Raw genomic sequence first — 25,129 nt, 5'->3', positions numbered from 1 at the left:
TAATAATAAATACATTTCCCAGTGCTGCTGGGCAATGTCCCGCCTTCCTGATTTGTATCTATCGTTGTTACGTTCTGAATACTTTAAACCCACCGCAACTACTGACAGAGTGACAGCACATTCCTACATTTCTATTGGAGACTCTGCTTGCAAGATTTAAAGCTGTATTACAGTTAAGATATGGAGGATAAACAAAATTGTGGCGAAACGTACAAAAATGCCTACACACGAAAATCCCAGAAGAACGTGCCAGTGACCATAGGGATTTCATTGTGGAAGACTGCAATGGACGGTGCAAGTACGGTCAAGTTACTACTATACATACTTTGACAGAAAAAAAATAAACAACGCTCAAGCATTTTGGAAAGTAACCAAAAACACTAATTTCATACAATATATCAAAAAAACCCTGAAAAACACTGATTTACATAAAACTCGAAAATAAGAAGCCCTAGTTATGTAGCACAGGCGATTTAAAATGTATATTTGTATTTAGGCACGGGGATTACTTCGCGTGCAGAGTGAAGTGTATATGAGCACAGGGATGTGTGTGTGGAATCGTGGGTGACAGGTAGGCAGTTAAATCACTCTGCAAAAACATGTGGGAATGTGGCTGGAGCCATCAATTGAATAAAGCCACAGGTGTATAAATAGAATTATCACGGGTGACATGAGGTTGGCTGTCAGTGTAGAGAGAACAGGAGAGAAAGTCGGGAGTAAGCTTTAAAAACAAATAGTTACAATTGCTGTCCGTGCTGGTTTTGTACCAGCACGATACTTTTTTTAATTCAATATTTCACCAGTGTTTGTTTTGTCTGTATATTTTGGCCAACGTGCTGTTTGGTTTGTGTGTGAAGTAGTTGTTTTGTTTAAACGTTTTATTTTGTTAGTTTACAATAAACCACATAAATGCACATTCATTCACCTGTCCTGTCTGTGTCCTGCATTTCCTGGCCTGATGTAAACACCAGCCAGCTTGTTCATTATATGATGCTATGGCAAAGTAGTTTGCAGTGTGCAGGTGTAGAGGTGATGTGATTACGAAACAGAAGACAGACAACAAAGTTCACAATCCAAACAGAAATGTTTATTTATAATCCCAGTCTGGCAAAAGCAAAAATAATCCCAGGCAATACACAGCAATGTGTATTACAATGTTTCAAACAACTGGTTACAGTCCCCGAAAGAATAAACACAATACAAAAGAATACACGGTAGAACACACGCACAACCACAAGTCCAAAGTGAGTGATAAAATGATAGTGGTGAAATACAATTTATTTGTATACAGTTGTGAAGTGTTGTCCGGGTTTGTTGCTGGCTTTAAGTGACAGCTTCGGATCAAGTTAGCTGTCTAACAAGAACAAACAAGCATAATTAGACATGACAAACAAACAAAATACTCATGGTTATTTTACAGTTCTCGTTTTTTGGTTCGACCTTAAACATAACAAAATGTACAGATCACCTATTGTACCGTCAGCCACACCCCCTTGGTTAGCGAGTGCTAGTTTCTCCTCCAATTCACAGTTGCCACAGCGCTTCCCTTCTGGAGTGATGACTTGGTGTACCATACCTCTGCCTCCTTTCTAGATGGCCGACTTCCACCTTTCCCTTGGAATAAATTATCAGACCATCCAGTCCGGGGTACTGTTCCCTTTACACAGTGCCCTCTTGGGCTGGGAGGGAGATTTATAACCAAGATTCATTCTTTCTCTGTCACAGATGCCTTAAACCCTTTCTTTAAAAACAGTGTATCAAAATCAATAATTTCCAGAGGGTTACTGTTACTTTATTAAATTGTAGTAGGGAATATAACATCAGAGTCCATTTACAGTTTGACTGTAAAACTGTTTTTTTGAATGATAAGTTTCCAATATACGTTAATTCCAGTCCATTTAACTAATTGGTTAATCTTGCTAACTACCCATTAGTTTAATGGACGGTGTTACATAATACCTTTTTCAGGTTTAAAACAAAACAATAACACCCTAATACGAAATACCAGCTAGTAATAAAATATATGTTTATGATGGTTTAATAAAATATACCCCTGTCTCAAAAGATATCCTAGTCAGAATATAAAACATTCCTAAAAATAAATGTGTAACACGTGTTTTATTTGATATGTTAAAGGGCATTAATCCTATACATAGAATGAAAATCATGGGTAAAGATGTTGTCATCTTATGTTTATTCCTGGCCTATGAAATGTTAATTTATATATGCACAATCCAAGCCCTCTAATTTGGTTTAGTTTTATAGGATTCAAACACAGAGGATGATTAATGTTCAGTAAGTGGACTGCACCTGATTTATTCAATTTGATGCAGCTGTGTAATACAATGTGGCCATTGTAAAAAGTAAAAGAAAAAAAAAATTGTACAGAATATATAAGGCAGGAATTTTTAAAGTCATGCAATTTTTTCACTATAAAAAAATTCACCTTTTAATTGTTGAACTGCTGAACTCTTCATATCAATCACACGCATGACTTCACACTTTTAATTGGTGCATCCCTTGTGAATCATACTTTAAGGTTTAAATTCCAATAGCTCAGCTTATTTGATGAATGTTTTTCAATACGTTGGATCTGTTGATTAGACTTATTTGTGGTGTAACAATTAGCCGCATGGTCAGTATAGTACCAATTCAGGCATTATTGTTTTCTTTGACGCATAATCGTTTAGTGCTGGTTGACAAAGGAGTATTTATTCCACGAGAATGGCAAATAAAACACGACCAGGATTTACCAAAGCATTTATTCCTTTAACTGTTGACTGAGCTTGGGAAGTTGACTGTATAAAGACCATATGGTAAGTCTGGAGGGGAATCTCATATACATCAGTCAGATTAGAAGGTGCAATCACGAGAACCAGGTTTGAGCTGAATTTCTGTAAAATCAAGGTGGCTGACAGAAGTGAAACTAATACTATGAACAGGTGGTGTGTTATTTATTCAACGGTTTACGTTGATACTACGTGACTTGATTTTAAAAGATTCACAAGCGGGTGGTCCTCAGGCTCTAGTTATTATTCCGTCAGTTGGAGAGTAAACATTTTTTCTTGTTTCAGAAGGAGATTTTAGAGAAATAAAGCAATGGAAAAAACAACAGTTAAACCAATTATTTTAAAGCTGACTTAGATTGGTTATGTTCTTGTTAGAAGATATAATAAACATTATTTCTGTACTTGTTTTCATTAATCTATCGTTAGTCAGTAATGTTCATATTCTAATAAGAATGTTATCCCTAACATGTTTTTGTGCATGACTCATCCAAGCCAATAATATGTATTTAAAGTGAAGCCTAAGAAAGCCAAAGACTCAAATGTTCTCTATCAGATATAATAATGAGGTTTACTTAAACTCATTTTACCCTAAAACATGATTAATTGGGTATTTTTATGCTGCCTGGTCAGCCAAAAAAAAAAAAAACCTGTTGCTTTGTTCCAGTGTCAAAACTAAATATTGTCTGAGATTTGGTGTCTTTCAGTATGGATGCATGTGTATGCAAATATTCTTTAAAATCTGACCTGTCCTTGCATTCTGAAGCTTTATGGAGCTTTTTTATCCCAGGACTTGATTCATTCTCTCAGATCCATTAATACTCAATGGACACTCTTTGACTATGGTCCTTGGTTACACACCTGTCAATTTTTGATTTCACAGTTTTTCTTCATTTCTGTAGACTCAGGTGCCTTGCAAGAAGGGACTGAGCAACACATCTCCTGTTTATGGTGTGTACTGAATAACCACATCTCACCACTACAGTATGCTACTGTGTCATACAGTTATATATGATGCAGCAATACATATATACTACTCTAATAAGATGGATTAAGCAATGTCAGGATACATACATTGCAAGGTACTGTTTCTTTTCTATGGTCTGCCACGAATGAATGCACAAATTAAACTGTCCACAAATATGACTTTACACATATGCATTTAATTTACATTGCAAAGGATAAGAATGACTGTTTATATGCTGCTTAACCTTTTATAGACTTTATGCCATTAGGGAGCAAACAGGGGTTTGGATCTTGTCATTCAAAAAAAGGGACAGCTTATAGCTTCTCTGAAACAGGGTTAAAACAATTCTGCAGCAATTCCAGTTCAATTAAGTTCCTACTGTATATTTTTTCGTGTGCATAATATTACCTTACATTTCTCCATCCCTGGAAAATGACTCATTATTTAAATACTTTCCATATAAACCCTCCTGCACTTAAGCTCCCTTCAATTCACTGGACATGATCGAGGGCTGTGTAGAGGAAAAGACCTCAGAAATTGAGGAGGTATGTGCTTATAACTTAGAGACGAATAAGGCGATTCCCCTTGGCTCATGGAGAGCCGCCTTCTCGGAGGTGAGATTGAACCATTCAGTCTCCAAGGCTGGGAAGCAACTGATACTTTCCCAAAGGGGGATCTAAAGGAGAAAATGGGAAGAAGACAACGATAGTTAATTTTGACCAGGGGTCAACGCGACACGCGAAGGCTGGGCTTCTAAGGTTGGGAAGTGAGTTTCACTTACCCCCAAGAGGGAAACCGTTGTAGAGGAGGGTGCAGTTGCAGAGGTGGTGAGACGAATAGAAGAGGAAGCTTAGTAGGGGTTGTGGGGAGGATGGTAGAAAAAAAGACAGAGCAAACTGAAGGCTTGGGGTTTAAACGGGATAAGCAGATGTTATTAGTAAGAGCGAAGTAGAGGGAGGAGCTGTATGCCCCCTGAATAACACTCAAGTTTACAAGTAAAATGTGTGCATTATCAGAACTAGTGTAAAACCTCTTTGGATGAACATACAGTAAATAGCCAATCTATTTTGGCTAAACAAGATGTCGGCTGAATCGTATATGAAAACGATATACCTTGTTTTAAGAAAGTTGATCTCAAAGTTCTCAAAAACATCATACACTCACCATTACAGGGTGAACTCACGGTCCTCCAACTGCAGTTGAATCATAGGGAGTTAGTGGCCAGGGCATTACACCTAGGGGATCAATGACCTCCCAATAAAAAAAAAAAAGTGATGCAGTAAGTTAGAACTGGCCTCTTTTCATACTAGTGTGTGACAGTGGTCTTGCAGCTCCTCAGTCAAAATAAAATAACTTGTTTGTTAGTAAACCCTTTTTGGTAATAATTCAATATTACAAATTATCTCTCCTCTCTATATCAAAATGGAGTGTGTCATAGAAGTAAATTTAACATGTTTTATTCTCTCTCTGGACAAGATTGCAAAAGACCCAAATTATCAGCCTAATTTCCTATTCCGTACGTGTCCCCATTTCTCTAGATCATTTTAGTATGATCCTTTTTATTAAAGCATGTGTAAAATCCACATAAATGGATTGCTCGTCTCTTAGTTCACTTTATTGTTTTAGTATAATGTGTCGCTTATTTTTTTGTATGTTCTTTTATTGTCTGCGCGAACATGTACCTCAATGCAGCAGTATTTGTAACTCTATGCATCCTCGCTAATCTGCTATTTTTGCTTTTGTGTACTTTCAAAACATTAGTTTTCTTTTAAATATTCATAAACTGATTTATGTTTTCTCCCCATTCCTCATCCACTAAAAATATTATATTTTTGTGTAAGTATTTAAATTTAGTTTTTCATCAAGCTAGTAGTTACTACGCCTAGCAATTGCCACAATAATCAGACTTTGATTTGCCAACATAATCAGGAGGTAGTGTGTTTGTGAAGTGACAGAGAACAATAGTTGAACGTTATTTGATCATCTGACATCTAAACACCTGCTGTATCCTCAAACCTGGTCCTGGAGTGCCACATTCTTGCAGATTTTGTAGGTATCTGTTAAAATCAATTGCTAAATACCTGGAACACATGGTAATTCTGACCAGTCAAGCCAATCATTGACTCAATTAGGGCTTGGGTAAAACAAAAAGCACAAGTGTCTGTGGCACTCCAGGACCAGGGTTGCCTACCCCTGTACTAGGATACAGTGTAGGGCTCCTTATTACAATATCAGAGTCAAAATAAAACAGCATTTTAATCAAGTTATTGTGTATTTCCTATAAAACAGTACTGGGATAATTTCGGAATAATAGACCAAAATCTTGTATAAATCAGTAAAATCCGACATCTAGTTAAAAAATCTAGTAATTTTCGATAAAATTCAGAATGAACTGTATGTGCAATTTCTCTCACTGTAACTAGGTTAATGTCAGAGGTAGTATAGTCCAATGTAGGCATGCCCAATTCTAAACTTATTAAGAAATTATATAGAACATGTAAAAAAAACCACTTGGTCTGGAAGGGCCATTATTGCCCACCCCTGGTCTAATGCTTGAAGGAAACTATACTAGTCAAGTTGCTATGGTGTCAAGACTAATTCACTGAGTTACCTTAGTTTGCTGGTTTGATCTTATTTGTGCTTGTAGTTTTTCCACTCTGGAACTGAGTACAAGCTGGACTATAAAGGAAAATGTTGTATTTCAGCTGAATCACCTTGGAATATGAATGGCCAGCAAACTCTCAATCAAATTGGATGAAAAGTTATTTAAAACCAACCAATAATACCCTAATAAACACATTTTGCATAAGGGCTATTTACTGTACACAGCAGGACAAAAAGGTTGTGATTACTGCTTTCCTTCTTGCAGTCCTAGGCATGGAAACTGGGGGTCAGACAAAAGCTACATATAACCGCAAGGGAGCAATTTTAAGAATAGAGGAAATTAGAAGGAAAATAAAGCCATATTTGCATGTAAAAACATAAAACAGTGGGAATGATATTAAAACAGCAACATAAATGGTCCTGTAGAAGATAATAATGTATGCATATCTATAATAAAAAAATAAATAAAGTGAAAACAAATTTAAGAAAACATAAATTACTACAGCAGGCATATGTGTTTAAAGTTGAACCCAGAAAACAGTTTACAGGTAACTATTGCCTCTATAGTTAAACAGATGAATGCAATTTGGCATCCTCCATAGTGAATCAAAAAGAATGACAGAATAAGAATTTATGGAAACTTCAAGGTCTTGTTCATCCTTGTACCAACAATAATCTCTACCATTGGATAAATGTAGTACAGTAAAGAAGATCTGCAACATTTGTAAAGCAAAACATTTGATCACTTGTACACTTATTATGATAACTTACAATTGCTTGTTAAACTTGTTGTGATGCTTTGTGGTTTGATCTGGGCAGTGTCATGTCAATAATCATGAAAGACCAGATTGGATAAATTCACTTCCACTTCCTCTGCAGAGTGCAACAATTAACAAATTGAAAGAGAAACTTTAGCACAAGTGCATTTGTGGTGTGAAGAAATCCAATAAGTATATGGCCAGTGTTTCAATGACTAATGAACCTCCAACCACAGCTCAGACTAAAAGACGACAAATCCTTCATAGTGTTACTTCTGCATCTCAACAATAAATAGATTTAAATGCAAACAGTGCTGACAGGTGGATTATCTTTTTCTAGCATCTTGTAACGCTTGACATTTACCATAAAATCTGTGGTAGTATGTGCACAGGGTAGACTGACAGCAATTACTCAATTATATGCTATGTGTTGTGCATTTCTTTCTGTAGGATTTTCTTAAGGGCATAGCATGTATTAAGGAATCATCTTGTTAAAATCATAAAAAAATGTAATGCAGTTCAGTTTGAAGATATAAAACAAACAATGTTAGCATAGGTGATAATGCAAAAGCTAGTGAATATTTGTCACTTGAATTGAAGTTGTAACTGTTTGCATATTAAGTTATTGCAATTTCCTTCAGCTTTTCTTCCTCTTTTTACTGATGAAATAGTTAAATGGATTGCCTGCATATATTAAATGATTATATTAGTCAGATACATTCAATAGAAAATACAATTTCAGAGTAAATAAAATTGGAACTGTCAAATCATGTTAATAACATGGAGGTGCTTTGTGGTATGTATTCAATGGAAACCCTTTCCTGTTTATGGATTGCATTTAGGGTTTAATTTCTGTTTTTTATGGCATTTCTACTGAGGAGAACAAAAGAAGATGAAGAATGAGGGAGAGAGAAAACTGCAGAGACTGAACGAGTTAGCAGAAACAATGAACCATTAAGAAGCTGTCACAGGGGAAATTTGCTTTGAGCAGTCTGCAGGTTAAAGCTGCACTCTACCCATTGTGGGAAACATTACTCCAGCTAAATCAGCCTCGAAAATGGGACATTTAAAGCATGGAATTATAAAGAATAAATAAATAAAAAGCTAAAGGCTTTCAAATACAGAACATGATTAGTAATAATAAATTGCTGTACAATAAAAGCTCAATTATAGGTCCCCGAAGGTTATGTCAGTGTTTAAATAACAAGGAGAATCATTACTAAAACATTTTTAAAATGTTGGCAAAACAGCAATATATTTATATATTATATATATATATCATCAGCAGTCAATACAATTTGTTCACGCTCTTACCCAATCTTTCCTTTTCCTGTCTCTTACTATTATTCCCAGCATGCATCTTTCCATACTCTGTTGAGTTGTTTGTAATTTGTGAGTCATTTTTGCATTGCGGGTCCAGGTTCTGCATCCGTAAGTTAGCACTGGCAGCACGCATTTGGTCGAAGACTTTCTCTTTTTTTTTTTTTTTTTTTTTTTTTTTTTATAAATTGAGTTGCCTCCAATGGTTTTTACCCCAGTTTTCTCCACAATTTGGAATCGGGAAACAGAGCCTGTAACACCCGTCACACACCCAAAATCACATTTTTCGCACTACAGATCAACAGCGAAGCCATCAGACCTATAGTGCCGAAGAACAACACAGATCTGAACAGCTCCACTGCAGATGCTGCCATAGGGGTCGCTGGTGCACGATAAACCATTGTTTGCCCTGCTGACCTAAGCCCTTCCTACCTGGGCGGTGCTCCCCCTTGGAACCCCCAGGCACAATCAGAAGTGACATAGCCTGGAGTCGAACCTGTAATCTCCAGGCTATAGGGTGCGTCCTGCACTCCACACGGATCACATTTACTGGATGAGCCACTCGAGAGCCCTGAAGACTTTTCTCTTGAGTTATAAGGGTAGTCTCCTTTTCAGAAACAGGCTTAATCTTCCAAAGGCACTCCAGCCCATTTTTGCTCTTCTGTTGATTTTGCACATTTGTTTCTCCATTGCCGAAACTAACTGTCCATAGTATACATAGTTAGAATGTCTTCAAGCTTGATCCTGTTGAGTTCAATTGACTTCAATCCTGCCTCCAAGGAGTGAGGACCATAACTTGCCACGCTGGCGTATTTACTCAAAATAGCACCCGGTTATTTGGATCCATGAAACAGCAGGAACTGGGATTCATCAGACCAGGCAATGTTTTTTTCCAATCCTCCAGTGTCCAGTGTTTTCGTTCCTTAGCCCACTGCAACCACAGTTTCTTGTGTTTTGCTAAAAGAAGTAGAACTCTGTTAGGTCGTCGGCTGCCATAGCCCATTCATGTCAAGGTACAACGAGTTGTACATTCTTTTATGGGTCTTTCGGCACCAATGTTGTACTGGACTGTTAGTTGACTAACTGTAGCCCGTCTGTTGCTCTGCACAATTTGTGTCAGCCTCCTTTGGCCTCTTTCATCAATGAGCCGTTTTCGACCACTGGGCTGCTGTTGGCTAGATGTCCTTTGAGTGGTGGACAATCCTTGATACACACGGGAAACGAGAAAATCCAGCAGCGTTGCAGTTCTTGACACACTCAAACCGGCGTGCCTGGCACCTACTACCATTCCCCGTTCAAAGGCACTTAAATCTTTTGTCTTGCCCATTTACCCTCTGAATGGCACACATACACAATCAATGTCTCAATTGTGTCAAGGCTTAAAAATCCTTCTTTAAACTGTCTTCATCTGCACTGATTGAAGTGGATTTAACAGATTACATTAATAAGGGATCATAGCTTTCACTTGGATTCACCTCGTCAGTCTATTTCATGGAAAGAGCAGGTGTTCCTAATGTTTTGTTTTGTATATATATATATATATATATATATATATATATATATATATATATATAGTGATGGATTGCCCTCTGGTCACATGTTTTTCTTCTCCAAATAAACACTTTACACACAGGATGCCAGGAAACGCTGTAGCATGTGTTTATTATTTACAACCAAAGAAAAATAAGCAAAACAAAACCTAACCCGATCTCGGGCCCTAGCTAAACAGATGTTGTTCCCCACTAATAACAAGGAAGGCTAAGCCTGTTACCTCATCTCCAAAACCAAATCTCAATTTAAATCATAATCCAAATATTTTTCCAATAGTTCAATGTCCAGTTTCACCGTAATAATAATCCGCTCTCTTGCTCTCCAACTCTCCCAACCTAATTCCTACTATCACCACACACACAGAAACACACACACTCACACCCTTTTAAACATAAATAATCAGTCCCCTAATTAGTCTATTGACTAAACCTGGAATTGGTCCCGACTCCAGTAACCTCTACTAGATTCTAATGCCTCCCATGTACGGTCTCATCCAAACAAGACATGTTTATTCCAAACCAGATTTATTCCAAACCTTATTTAACACACTATTATCATTTACCCAGTGTATTCATTAACCCATCTTTAGTTTTAATCTCAAAACCATTACATTATTTAATTCCTTTGTTTACCACCCAGAAGGTTTACATTCTCCTTTCACATTTTGCTCCTTTCCTAACCAATCTTTCACACTATATATATATATATATATATATATATATATATATATATATATATATATATATATATATATATATATATATAGTGTTTTATAGAATGTCTACACCCCCTTTCAAAATGTTTTGTTTCCTTACAAAACATATTCTAGAAATTTGAAAAAAAAATTGTAAGTGAAAAAAATATTCTAGAAATTTGCAGATAATTAAAAATAAAAACTGAAATAGCTTGGTTGGATAAGTGTCCACCCCTCTTGTAATAGCAATCCTAAATTAGCTCAGGTGTAACCAATCGCCTTCAAAATCACACACCAAGTTAAGTGGCCTCCATCTGTGTTAAATCATAGTGATTCATATGATTTCAGGATAAATTCAGCAGTTCCTGTTGGTTCTCTCAAAGCAAAGACTCAACCATTAGCACCAAGGCGCTTTCAAAAAAACTCAGGGACAAAGTTGTTGAAAAGCACATATCAGGGGATGGGTATAAAAAAATATCAAAGGCCTTGAATATCCCTTGGAGCATGGTCAAGATGATTATTACAAAGTGGAAGGTATATAGCATTACCAAGACCCTGCCTAGATCAGGCCGTCCCTCCAAACTGGATGACCGAGTAAGAAGGAGACTGATCAGAGAGGCTACCAAGAAGGCAATGGCAACTTTGCAAGAGCGACAGGCTTTTATGGCCAAGACTGGTCAAAGGATGCATGTGACAACAATATCCCAAGCACTCCACAAATCTGGCCTGTATGGTAGGGTGGCAAGAAGGAAGCCATTACTCAAGAAAGCCCACCTTGAATTCCATTTGAAGCATGAAAAAACACTCAGAAGATTCTGTAGCCATGTGGCAAATGGTTTTGTGGTCTGACGAAACTAAAATTGATCTTTTTGGCCTAAATGCAAAGCGTTGTTTGGCGCAAACCCAACATAGCACATCACCCAAAGAACACCATCCCTACTGTGAAGCATGGTGGTGGCAGTATCATGTTATGGGGATGTTTCTCATCGGCAGGGAATGGGGCACTTGTCAGGATAGAAGGGAAAATGAATGGAGTAAAGTACAGAGAAGTCCCTGAGGAAAACCTGCTGCCTTCTGCAAGAAACTTGAAACAGGGATGGAAGTTCACCTTTCAGCATGACAACGACCCAAAGCACACAGCCAAAGCTACACTGGAGTGGCTAAGGAACAAAAAGGTAAATGTCCTTGAGTGGCCCAGTCAGAGCCCCAACCTAAATCCAGTCGAAAATTTGTGGCATGACTTGAAGATTGCTGTCCATCAACGCTCCCCAAGGAACTTGACAGAGCTTGAACAGTTTGGTCAAATTTTGCCAAATCTAGGTGTGCAAAGTTGGTAGAGACCTATCCCAACAGACTCACAGCTATAATTGTTGCCAAAGGTGTTTCCACCAAGTATTAACTCAGGGGGTGGAGGCTATCCAATTATGATCTTTCAGTTTTGTATTTTTAATATATTATTTTTTTCTCAATAGTTAAATTAACATTGTGGAGTATGGTGTGTAGATAAGTGGAAAAAAATCCTGATTTAAATGCATGAAACTCTGAGGCACTGGCACAACAAAAAGTGAAAAAAGTTCAAGGGGGTGTAGACTTTCTATAGGCACTGTGTGTGTGTGTGTGGTGTGTGTGTGTGTGTGTGTGTGTGTGTGTGTGTGTGTGTGTGTGTGTATATATATATATATATATATATATATATATATATATATATATATATATATATATATATATATATAATGCTCTCCGTTAATAAGAATCACATCTGTCCCAGATGATTTGATTCTCATAACTGGTTAATTCTTAAAAGTGGACCAATGTAATTACGATTAGCAAATCGTGCCTCCATATATCAACAGTTTAAATACAGTATACAAGTATCAGTGGCACTCAATCACTGAGGAGAATACATCACAACAATCAAAAAAAGTCCTCTTGGGTAAGGAACTTGTTATATGATCATGATAATGTTTACGCAAGGCTGCAGAATCCTATTTTACTACAGTATACTTGAGAAGCCATCATCTCATGAGGGCGCCTAGTTTAACTGCTGAGCGATGTTACGTGTAATGGCCTTCGAATTAAGATTACATTATAGTACAGTATTTTACTGTCATGACTACCACTGCATTTAAGCATCTGTGGCTTACTTAGTCTCAGCTGTGATGCAAATGTCACAGTATTCCACTAAGCGGCGATGCAAAGCTCCGCCATCACCCCCCTCACCGCTTCGCGCCGCAATACCCCCCTCCTCACCCTGCTCCACACAATAACAGTGCTGTACTCACTGTGTATTCAGTGAATCTGTATTCACTTCATTGAAACATATTTTCACTAACAGAGAACACAAATTGTTTGATTACAAACATGTCCAGTGCTCCCTGCATTATTGCATGATCCAGTCTTTATTGTACTGTACATGTCATGCACTTGTTACAATACTGTATTACATGTTATTTCTTACAAGTGGATTATTTTAGAATGGTTAGTATAGGAATAATTTTTTCCTTGTGGTTTTGATCACTATTAAAGTATAAGCCAACAATTGTCATGATAAAGTTAGTCTTAAGAAACCAATAGACATTTACAAAAACTGTGCAGAGGTAGTAGTGTGCTATGTTTTGGCTGCAGTCTCCCCTAGAGCTGTTGGTTCTAGTTCACTTGCTACAGCATTGCTTTTTCTATTTTAGTTTTTTCAACTGATTTTAAACTGATCTTTATCAAAAACATATTGTGACAAAGATTGACAATTAGAGAGAATGCTGATTGGCTGCCCAAGCCAATATACTCATGTACATATACAAATAAGGGATGGTAATGTTGATGACATACAAATTTTAGAAACAAAATATTCTAATCAGGGTGTCAAAAGTCGTTGTAAACATAACTATTGTTGACAAATTGCTTTTCTACCTAATTTGCATAATCTATTTGCTCATTTTATTTGAGAGAATTTAAGGGATGTTGATCATTGTAAACATATGCAAAATTTCAGGCAGGAAATTAGAAATAAACCTGCAAATTTGACCATGTCATTGTTATTGTCTCTCAAGGAGATTGGACCAGGCAGTCCGTGTCACACTTTAATCAATGGCAGCAACAAATTCTAGGTAGTAATAGGTAGTCGGCCCCCAGTGGCTCACCTTGTAAAGGCATGGGTGTGTGGAATGAGTTATGCCATTGTGAGATTGCTAGTTCAAATCATAGTTGCCTATCTTTTCTGGGAAGCCGTGGAGTTGCTCTCCCATGGGATTGTGAGTATAATCAGCTGGGCTTGCTTCACCACACCACAACAACTCCTACTGATCAAACACCAGGCCGTCTGAACCCTCAACACCAGGGTTCAGTAGCTTGGTAACATCTACCAGTACTGTAAGTTAGTTCAATCAATGAGGTGACTTTGGCATAAACTACATAACTGGACACCATTTTTAAAGGCATTGGTAGATAAAGGCTTGTTCATTTCCAGTAACGTCTCTTCCTACATTTTTTTTTTATTAAATGTTCTCAAGATTTCTATACATAGGGAAAAAAAACATACCAATGCAACAGTCTGTAGAAGATGTTTTTAAAAGATCTTAACTCCATTGCATTCATATTGAAGTAATTTTCAGGCTTGCTTACTCACATGGGTGAGCCTTTATGTACTATTATTAACGACCATTGCTCCTAGGTTTAATTATTTGAATAACAACACTCAACAAAACATTTCTTGAATTTTACCCCATACTAGCAAATAGGCATGACTGGTATGGACAATCCTGGACAATGTACAGTGTACATAACTGTTCTTGAGTTTTCTAATCTCTGCTAACAGTTAATACGTTTAGTTTATGTTATTAATATTACATTTTTAGCAAAACATTTTATTTATTTTATAAAGAAAAACCTCTGGTACATACAGATCAGCCCATTGGTAACATTTGCTCTTTAACACAGTAGTTCTATTTATCACAAAACATGTTATTCATCTCATGCAAGACTCATTTATGAAGATGACAAGAAAGCATACATTATTTATGAATTATTCCTGCCTCCTCCTGTGTCATTAATTGAGAAGTGAAAATCCCAATGCACTGGAATGTAGAATATGAATTGCTAAAATTAAATTTAATACCTGTACTTTAATATGCACTGAATTTCAATGAAATAACATTGCATCGACAAAATCTGTCTAAGTAGGAAAGCAACTGGATTTTGCCTGAGAACTACAGCAATTTTCATATAGATTAATTTTTCAAGTCTTACTATATGTGATTGCATATCTCATATCTCATAACCAATGTAAACAATTAATGGTTTATGTACATTGATTTGTTGTTGTAGCTGTTGGTAGTAGTAGTAGTAGTATTAAAAGTGTATGTATACCAGTATACATTTTTTTTAGTATATGGTAATAGAATTTTTAAGAAATTTAAGTCTTAAGAAAATCAAAATATTAATAGAATGAATACATTTAGTGTTCTGTATATTTATATGCACTGTATTACATGGGTTGTTGAATCCTGTAAACCTGGACTCAATTGCATCTATCAGACAGTGGCTGGCTCCTTACCTGATCTGCTGTCTTTGTATCAGTTCATGGGGATGCTGCTGCAGCTTGCAGTAGGCTGCTGCATCCTGGTTGGCTCGTGAGTGGGGCTGACTCAGTAGATCTGGAGAGGCAGGGTGTGATAGATGTACTTCTCCTCTAACCCTCACTATAAGACTAGTGGCTCTCTGCCATTGGTTCAGTGCAATGGACCGGCAACAGTGTACTCTATAATACTATGCCTGCCTGAGCCAGAGAGCATCAGAATTCCTTTAGCAGTAGATGCTTGCATCGGAACTACAGGACTTGAATGAGGCAGCTCTAGCCTGAGCTGAATGAAGGAGACTGGGTATTCTGTTGCTGATTTTAGCAGTGGACTGAAAAAGAAAATCTACAAAAGCTATGTATGGCTAAGCAACTCCCGTCTATTGATGCCTAATGCTGGAGGAAGTAAGCAGAGTTTTATATCTAATAATGAAGAAATACTTTCTTGATTCATGACTGTATGAGTATATATTCCACTGGAAGAAGGGGAAAGATGCACTTCTTTTTCTAACTGGTTGTATGCTTTACCTCACTTGGGACATTAGCTTGTTTTTTTCAGTTTTTTCTGTCAGGTTGAACTGTGTGCACTCTGTGCATGGAAGCTGCCGGTCCCATATGGCTTGTTATTATATTGTCATCAGCTCCACGCATCTCAGCAATGGTCACTTTCGAAACATCAAGGGAGTTTTCCGAGGCCCTCTCAGCAAGAATGGAAACAAAAACCTGGTATTTAACCATTTTCATTAGTATATATATATATATTATATAATATATATATATATATTTTTATATATATAGTATAAATATATATTATATATTTGTATAAAACACTATTATATATATATATAATATATTAGTATATATATAAATCACTGCTTTTTATAAACTATACCTTTACTGCACATGTTGATAGTGCAAATAATTTTAAAGTGGAGTCTACAGAATACTTCAAATGTAGGTACATATTTGTAATGGGGTTTAAATATGATGCTACCTGAAAATATACAACAAATGCAATGCTTGATAAATGTCCAGCCCTGCGATTCTAGTTAAACACAAAACAGATAGAAAAGGAAGATTTTTCCTATACATAAAAAAAAAAAATCAATTTTGTTTAGTCTGGCACAGATTTTTTTCTTCTCAAGTCACTTTAAATAGCTCCTTTAGGGGGGCTGGTTAAGCGATTATACACATTTGTTTCTCTTGGGACTGATGAGTAAGATAAATGTTGGCTTGATGCACACCAAAAATGTTACACTACCCCATGTATAATTTACAGCTTCATGTTCCTGAAGGTGCCAGCAAAGCACAGTGAATGGAATAATTAGGAAATGCCATTGTATTTGTCTATATATAGATATATATATATATATGAAAGGCAAACATAATTTAATACATTTTGTTAATCTCTTGTTTTGACTAATTCCCTTCAATATGTTCCATAAATGTGTGGTCAAACTACTTTCCTTCCCTAATTATAGCACTTACTATACATTCATTCTGAGTAGAAGTATCTCTTGATAGCTGACTCGCTAGATATTTTCAAAGAATAAGGTATCATGTATATAAAATATTAATGCTCTGTAGGGTAGAGGAGATACAAATTGCAATTTATAAACATGCAATCTGTGGTTAAGGATTATCATGATGTAAGCTTTAGTTGGCAAAGCTTTAGTTGGCAAAAAACAGCAACAGAGTATTGCTGGTGCACAGAATTAACTTAAAACCCAACACAGCAACTGGGCAGTCATCCAAATCGATCTTGATTGTACAATATATAGAAATCACTCCAGGTTTTTTTTTTTTTTTTTTTTTTTTTGCTTGTATTGTGGACCAAATGTCATTAATTCTAGAAATATGTGAAGGTTTTAGAAACAGCTTTATTGCTGTATGTAACACAAGGACCAAAGAACATAATACTGTGTCCATATTATCGGACAGTGAAAACTTTTTAGGAAGCCACTCAAAATGATTCTGAGGAAACTATTGCAGTTTAGGTATGTGTTCTAACAGGGGAAGCCCTTGTACTGTAAGTCTTATTATTGGTAAATCTGATTCAATGTATGATTGGCAAAACCTATACAGATCATCCGACTTGCTGCTATTTAAAGATGTACTTTCCATACAAAACTAAAGAACAGTTTTGACACATTTAAAGTTGTTATAATCCATTGCCCTTGAGGTGTTTAAAAAACACACAATAGTGTGATACAGGATCTATTCTTTTGCTTTCTGATCTTCTGCAAAACTTAACATTGTCATATATAACCTCCAACTGCTGCAGGTAGCTTCAGAATGATATCGACAGTGTATCTGGATCACCGAATAAGCATCAAACAGATTTCAAGGGAGGATGTGTTTCTACATCTAAAACTACCTAGACTTTCTATTAAAGACGAGGCTAAACTATGAAACAATATTGTAAAGGAATTATGTTTTAATGATAACTTGCACTGCTAAAATATTTTAAAACAATAAACAATAGGAACGTCCTCCTGCAGTCCCAGAGTGGCTCATGTGGTATCGGTTGGGTTATACAGTCAGGGGAGCGCAGGTTCCACCTGAAACTTATCAAAAGAGCTTAAATACAAATCATCCTTAAAACAAAGAATATGGGTCAAACAGTATTGATGTCTTTAACAGTATGCTAGTTTGTCTTGGTTAGTATTATCGATGGTGCAGTATAGTTGTATTAAATGCTGTAGTTACTGTTATCTACAGTATTTAGAGTTTTTTTGTTTGTTTTATCTTTTTATGTATCATATCAGAAAGGCAAAAAGAAACTACAGGCACATTAAGGGGAACAAAGCATACACAGCAACACCACAGCATCACATGAAAGGTCTCAAACTGTTATCATTAGCAAAAGATTTAATTTCATGCGGTGCGGCTACTGAGCTTGCAAGAATCCAAGCAGACCCCAAACAACCAGAAAGCATTTGTATTAAACAGCTGATGATGCTTCCATGATTGGACCAATTTGCCAATCAAAATCGGTTTTCACAATCTGTTTAATGTAATTTATTTGAAAACCAAAGAATCCACCAGACAAGTATTCCAGCCATTCTATTCAATTACATACTATATTTAACACATCTGTTTATGTAAGGAAACTGATCTGTGCCATAATACCAATATAGATGTATTAAAGAATAAATAAGTCGTGAGATGCTGGGCCCTTGCATAAATGTAACTAATGAGTACACTGTATCGTCTTGAACGGTTTCATGGCTGTCATACTTTTTTTTTTCGTTTTCTCGTGAACACATTATTTAAATAATACAAAGGTTAGAATACGCTTTTAGAATATGAGCTATTGAAATTGTTTGCTTTCATAGTCTACTGGTTTATACTGTATTAAAAGAAAACTTCTTAATATGTAATCTCAGTTTTATAAAATACAGTTAGTAATTTAAATTGTATTCATTGTACTAAAAACTTATCATGAGTTTTGGAGGGTTTTCTATCAGACATTTTGAACTCTTCCCAATGGCACATGATACTTGTTGTTTGATCTTGAATGAGCTTGGGTGCTGTTTTTTGTGGTATTATAAATTATGTTGCTTCACATTTATTGACTTGTTCCACAGAACCCTTTCTCTGCAGTTTTCAAGCAATTCCATTACCAAATACACATATATATTAAATACTGAGCCACACAGCGTCACTTCATTACTCCATGTACACACTGTTGCATAGAGAATGTGTTGTAGACAGACCTGTTTTATATTTTACTGTAGAAATGTTTTTTTCCCAATATTCTTTGATTTCCACCCCTCACAACTGTATACCGTACCTCAAGTTTACACACACAGGCACATTGAAGTGTAAACTCCCGACAGCTCTCTAAAGTTCCTATGCTTACAGTCAGGCTTTATCATGGCTAAAACAATTGTTTGCATAAATTTAATTACCACTTGCTCTGTTCTCCGTTGGCCTGCCTAACAGAGGTAGTAAAATAACACACATTTACATCACCAGCTTTTTTTTCTGTTTAAATGGCTGGTGCTTGCGCAAAATTAATTGCTAGCTGTGCTATGAAGGAATGACGGGGTGATAGTACAGAGGACCTTGCAATGTGTGAAGCAAGACTAATCAGAGGGAAATTTGCTGTGTATAACATACCTAATTTCTATATAACATACCTCATTTCTATGCTTGGTAGTCAATGGGCTTTTTATATTGTCATTGATTAGGCTGTAATAATACCGCAGTCATATTAGCACCACTTAAATACGTGGACATATCCACTGCTGAAAGTTCTTGCTCTGAACCATATTAATTGGATAATGAGCAAGCCTTGTAGAGACACTTTATATAATCTATAATTTATAATAATAATAATACTGATAATATTACAATTTTTACATGTGTAATATGTATTTACCATGCTGACTTACTGGAATAACTGGAATGGTTGGTAATCATGTGTGGCACATCAAGAGCCCTGCCTCTAAATAGGGTGGGTGTTTTTTATGTGTTGTGGTAGTGGTTAGCAGGGATGGGTTAATTCCTGCCCCTGCCAAAAAAATGTGAGAATGTGTCTGCTCCCAAGTGGAGTAATTGGTGATAATTGGGAGCAGCCACATCCTATAAAAGGAGAGCCCAGGGCTCCATTAGGCAGAGACTACCAGGGAGCTAGAACCAGAGAAAAGGTATAGTGTTTGAAACCGACGTGAACAAATGTTGAGTTTTTGTGGCCGGTAAACAGCTTAGCTGTCTGATATAGTTTAGAACTGAAATGTTTAGTTAGTGCTCCTGAAGAGTTAGGTTTTTGTCTGTGTTGTAATTAGTTTTGTTTATTTTGTTTTGTGTTTAAAATAAATATGCCCTGTTCAAAAACTTACTTGCTCTTGTCGAGTACTATTCCTTTTACAGAAAAGATAAGTGAAGATGGAAGATGGCCCTGCATGTGACAAGCACACCCTGGTTTGTCCGTTTTTGTCTAGGTCATAATATATATATATATATATATATATATATATATATATATATATATATATATATATATATATATATATATATATATATATAAGCAGGGCAACAACAGGAGTAATAGAAATTTAAACATCTTAGACATGTATGTGGTGTAAAATATCTCTTTTAATGTTTCAGTAACAGTTTCCATTACAAAGACCTTTATTTTCATATGCATATTTCATTGGGAACAGCATGCACATGAAGTCTACTATATGTTGGAAGGTATCCCGATGTATAGTATAATGGCTTGTTAGTCTTCAAAAGCCTGATATCTGATATGTAGCTTTGCTACATCGTAAAGTTCTCTGCATTTTCATATATATTAACTAATTTTAGCTCACAGAATCTTTCTGCCTATAGATTGAAAGGTCAAGGGTCCGACCCCAAAACAGTCCAGACAATGCCTCTACATGCATCTAAAATGAGTGCTCTAGGACAGTCTTCTCAACAGGTGGAGTTTGGGGAATCTTGTGATTACAAATTAAATGCCAAGGGCACCAATCTGAGTCAAAAGCAGAGAGGGATAATGTATACTATAGTTGATTAGGTCTTTATTATAGACGGTTTTATAAGGCTATAATTGTATATCTGACTTCATAAAAATATGCTACATACTGGACTGCTAGTTTGGTCATGGTAAATATCTAGTGTTAGCCAGAAGGTGCAGTTTTCACTTTCTGTTGGGTGACAATTCAATATCAGATTGATTTTAAGGGTTACCTTTGGATGACATGGTTTTTGTCAGTCTTGTTGAATATCAGCCTCATATTGAAAGTGTGTGTGTGTGTGTGTGTGTGTGTGTGTCTGCAGATGATTAATATTTTAAGTAGAGTATACAAACCTTTTGGTTGATGCCTTCATCAGAGCAATTCATCCAAAACTTTTAAAACATACAGAGCTACCCTGACTCTGGACAGCATCGTAAAGCATGGTAAATGATAAAAAAAGTGATTTCCATCCTTGAAATAATATTTCCAACAAGAATGTATTTAATTATCTAGCAAAGTATGCTTTTATATCACCTTGACTTTACAGAACCTATACATTTATTTATTTTTGTCCTCAAGGCTATTAAAAATGAATACAATTATGAATAAATAATTTTAAACTGAACTATCTTGAATGAATACTATTGTGAAGCATGCTAAAAGCACCAATTATAATGAAAACGTTAGGTTACGGTTGTAACCCTGGTTCCCTGAAAGAGAAGACGATCACCAACCAATGCTAAGGAAATGCCTGCCACAGGTCAGGTATTTACTGAGCATTTTATAGCAGAGCTGCCGATAGGCCCTTCCAAGGAGTGACGTCTTCAGTCCCGTCTACCAAGGGAAGAAGTAGTCACTCCGCAGAGCTCACTTCCTCTTTTGCATTGAACCCATGAATGCGAGTGTTGCAACCTCACAAGGCTTGGTGGTCATCTTCTCTTTCAGGGAACCAGGGTTATATCCGTAACCTAACGTTCCCTTTCAATTCAAAGGCGGCCACCAACCAATGCTTTTGGGAAAAGTATAGTAAAGGCGTCCTGAGGGTGCATGAGCAGAGGCAGCTGACGAGGGACTCAACACTGCCAAACCACAGTTGAGTGTGCAACCTCAAGGACCCTTGTGCCTGGGCACCTCTAAAGATGGCCCATGACATAGCCACTCTACTGGTTGAGTATGTGGCCACCCGCTCAGGTGGGGGTAAGCCGGCATTAGTATAGGCAGTCGAAACTGTGTCTACAATCTAATGGGACTGTAGTCGCTGCTTCGAGATGGTTTGACCAAGGTCCTTTCACCATGACCCAAGCTGGTTAGAATGACCCAGTGCTCTCATCCTATCCACATAACTTCTCAATGCCCGAACTGGGCAGAGGGAATTTAATCTCTGATCTTCGTCCAAAGAAAAAGGAAGGGTGGAAAGCCTCTAGTTCCACTGACTGGTTTAAGTGGAAAGCCGTAAACACCTTAGGGAGGAAAGCGGGGTTCATGCGTAATGATACCCTGTTTCCATTATCCCTAATATGCATACGGGCACTGTGCCCTTACAGAGCCTGAGCTCACTGACCCACTTAGTGGAGGTGATGGCCAATATAAAGGCTGTCTTCATAGAGAGATATTTCAACTCTATAGAATGTATAGGCTCAAACGGGGCCTTAATGAGAGCCTCCACTACCACATTCAGACTCCAGTGCCAAGGATGTCCCTGGCCTGACTGATGAGATCCAGGCGCAGTGGAATCTCCCATGGTTGGTCTTGCAGCCACTGGTAAAGGTTCAAAAACCAGATTCTCCTGGGTCACCTGAGGGCCACCAGGAGAACTGTCACCTCTTCGCTCTGGACTTTCAATAGGAAAGCCAGGAGCAACGGTATTGGTGGGAATGCTTACAAGAAGCAAAAGAGGAAGTGAACGCCGCGGAGTGACTACTTATTCACTCAGTAGGCGGGACCGAGGACGTCACGCCCCGGAGGGACCTATCGACAGCTCTGACATAAAATGCTCAGTAAATACTTGACTAGTGGCAGGCATATCCCAAAAGTATTGGTCGGTGATCGTTTCGAATTGAAAGGGAATAATGTGGTTCTTTTTCAGCAGACCACACTGTGCCACCATTAAATAATAGTGAGTAGCTAGTCCTGTTTTTCAGATATGCAGCCTGTGCATTTATTTTCCTAATTATTATTATTATTATTATTATTATTATTATTTTTTTTTTTTTTTTTTGCATGCAGTGCTAATACATATTGAATTCTATCTCAATACAGCAGACCACACTCTCAAAGTTGCTTGGAGTGATTACTGTCTAAAGCTTAAGCATGCTTCACTGATCTATAGATGGAATTGAGTAAAACCAGCTTTGCAGAGGAAGTCAAAAGGTTTTCCTGATGGATGTGGCAGCATATACAAGGCCCTGCACAATCTCCCCCTAAATGCAGATTGCATATGTTTTATTAATTCTTTAAATCTGCTGTCCATTATTACACTAGGAGACTTTTGCAATTAATATTGTATTGTAAATAATAGTAATAAAACATTTATAAACAATTTGTTTTTATTTTGTAAAAACTATGTGATTAATCTTGTTATGGCAAGACAGGAATGTTGTTGTCAATATAACTTAAACATTTTTTTAACGGTCTAGCAGCTTTGGTCAGATCTGACTGGTGCCACTCATAAGCATCATTGACAAAGCTAAAAAAAAAATCTATTTCAACATGTCAATCTGTTAGCCCAGTTAAACAGAATACAGTTCCTGGTAAAATCTTTAATTACAGTCTGACTTTAACTACAGAGGATGGAGCAGACAGGCTTCTGGACAAAAAAAAAAAAAATCCAGCTGATTTTCTTCCCATGTCTAATTTGACTTTCTTTTATTTAGTCTCACACCTTTATTTCCCCCTGATTTTCACAACTGTTAAGTTCTGTGAATGTTCTTGTGCCCCAGGACCAATCCCCCCATCTATCAGAATGTATAATTGTCATCCATGTAGATTTTTTGTGTTTTTTCTACTATAAATACTGTACCTCCTTCCACTCTGATCCTTTTTATATGGCCATCACTGCTTTCCCTCGTATCTTCTAGATTTGGCTGTGGGGCTCAGCCCAGACATATTACTGACCGCCAGGTCTGGACCTTTATCTATAAGATATGCCATGTTGACAAAGTGTCACAACTGGGTTCAGTTTCCTCTGTTTTAAGTGAATGCGTTCACATATTTTGCTGCTGCATTGTTCTACAATGATGTTCATGGATTTCATTTCAACACAATTCATTGCAATACTATTTTCTTCAAGTTATTCTGAACAGTTTCGCAAGTGTTTGCAAAACTTTATTTTTGGTAGAGTAAAAATTAAAAAATATATATATTTTTTTATTAAGTGCAGTTTTATTTTTATTTTTATTTTGTTGTGTTAAAGTCATTTTTACTGAGTTATAGTTATTATTTGCAATATTGTTTAAAGTCTAATTTGAGACTCCTGGGGGTCTGGAATGTTCTTTCAGTCACTGCAACTGAAGCTGTGGAATCATTGTCTTGTTACAGTCAGTCTTTTTGTTACATGATGTTTAAAACCCTAATTAGATTCGGATTACTTCCTTTTTCACAAATGCTCTGCCAAACCTTAAATGCTGGCATATTAGGATGCTTAACTCCTTAATCAAAATAATTAGCGACTACTTCTAAGTGCTGGAAAATGAATGATGTTTTTTTTTAAAGTGCTTCTCAATTTAAGTACATTTAAGCCTTTCCTGATAAGGTCAGGCATTGCCTTGTATGTCGATGCGCTCTTGTCCAAATTAATGCAAACCAACTGGACAAAGAGAATTGCAAAATCTCTCTGGGGTTACTGCAATATTAATAGCCTTTGAAGGTAAATCATTTTCAGACACGGTTATTTAAACTAACCTGAAGTTTATGCTTTGGGAGAAAACGGTTGGATAGCAGTTCTTCAAGTTTATTTGTAATTTAATGTATGATTTGGTGTCATCTTGGGGTTAATAATGTATGTGTTGTCCCTGTACCTGTTACATTTGAAGGAGAGAGTGAAGCGTGATTTTATTTGCATTTTTAGAATTACCACAATCAGTATTAGAGTGGCCAGGCAATCATAAAGTAACTCAGATAGATGGAAACTACCAAACGTCAAAATGTTTCGCTGTTAAACCTGGAATGCTGCCAGATATGTTTTGCTATTGAATTAAATGAACATGGGATAGTGTATTATAAGACTTGAAATAATACAATTTATCTTTGCAGCACAGGAACAGTGAGGAGCAACAGTGAGGTTATGAACTTGTATCTGACTTTAACAAACAGATAAAGAGAGGCAAGGTAATAAATAAGTAATTTAAAAAGTGCTAATAGCATTTTATTCAGTACAGTGCTGAATACCAGTAATCACCCTAGGATTAGATAC

General features: G+C 36.7%; 1 protein-coding gene across 1 annotated transcript in view; it reads left to right on the top strand.

The window, feature by feature from the left end:
* Window positions 1-25,129, top strand: part of LOC121323040 (G patch domain-containing protein 8-like) — a 110,399-nt gene that overhangs the window by 38,133 nt on the left and 47,137 nt on the right. The window contains exon 3 of the mRNA XM_041263759.1: window positions 4,234-4,367. Within this exon, the coding sequence (XP_041119693.1) occupies window positions 4,234-4,367 (134 nt within the window). The remainder of the gene's footprint in view (window positions 1-4,233; window positions 4,368-25,129) is intronic.

Source organism: Polyodon spathula, chromosome 11, assembly GCF_017654505.1.
Source record: "Polyodon spathula isolate WHYD16114869_AA chromosome 11, ASM1765450v1, whole genome shotgun sequence".
Lineage (NCBI taxonomy): Eukaryota > Metazoa > Chordata > Actinopteri > Acipenseriformes > Polyodontidae > Polyodon > Polyodon spathula.
The sequence above is the reverse complement of the archived record's forward strand: the minus strand, read 5'-3'. Positions and strand labels throughout refer to the sequence as shown.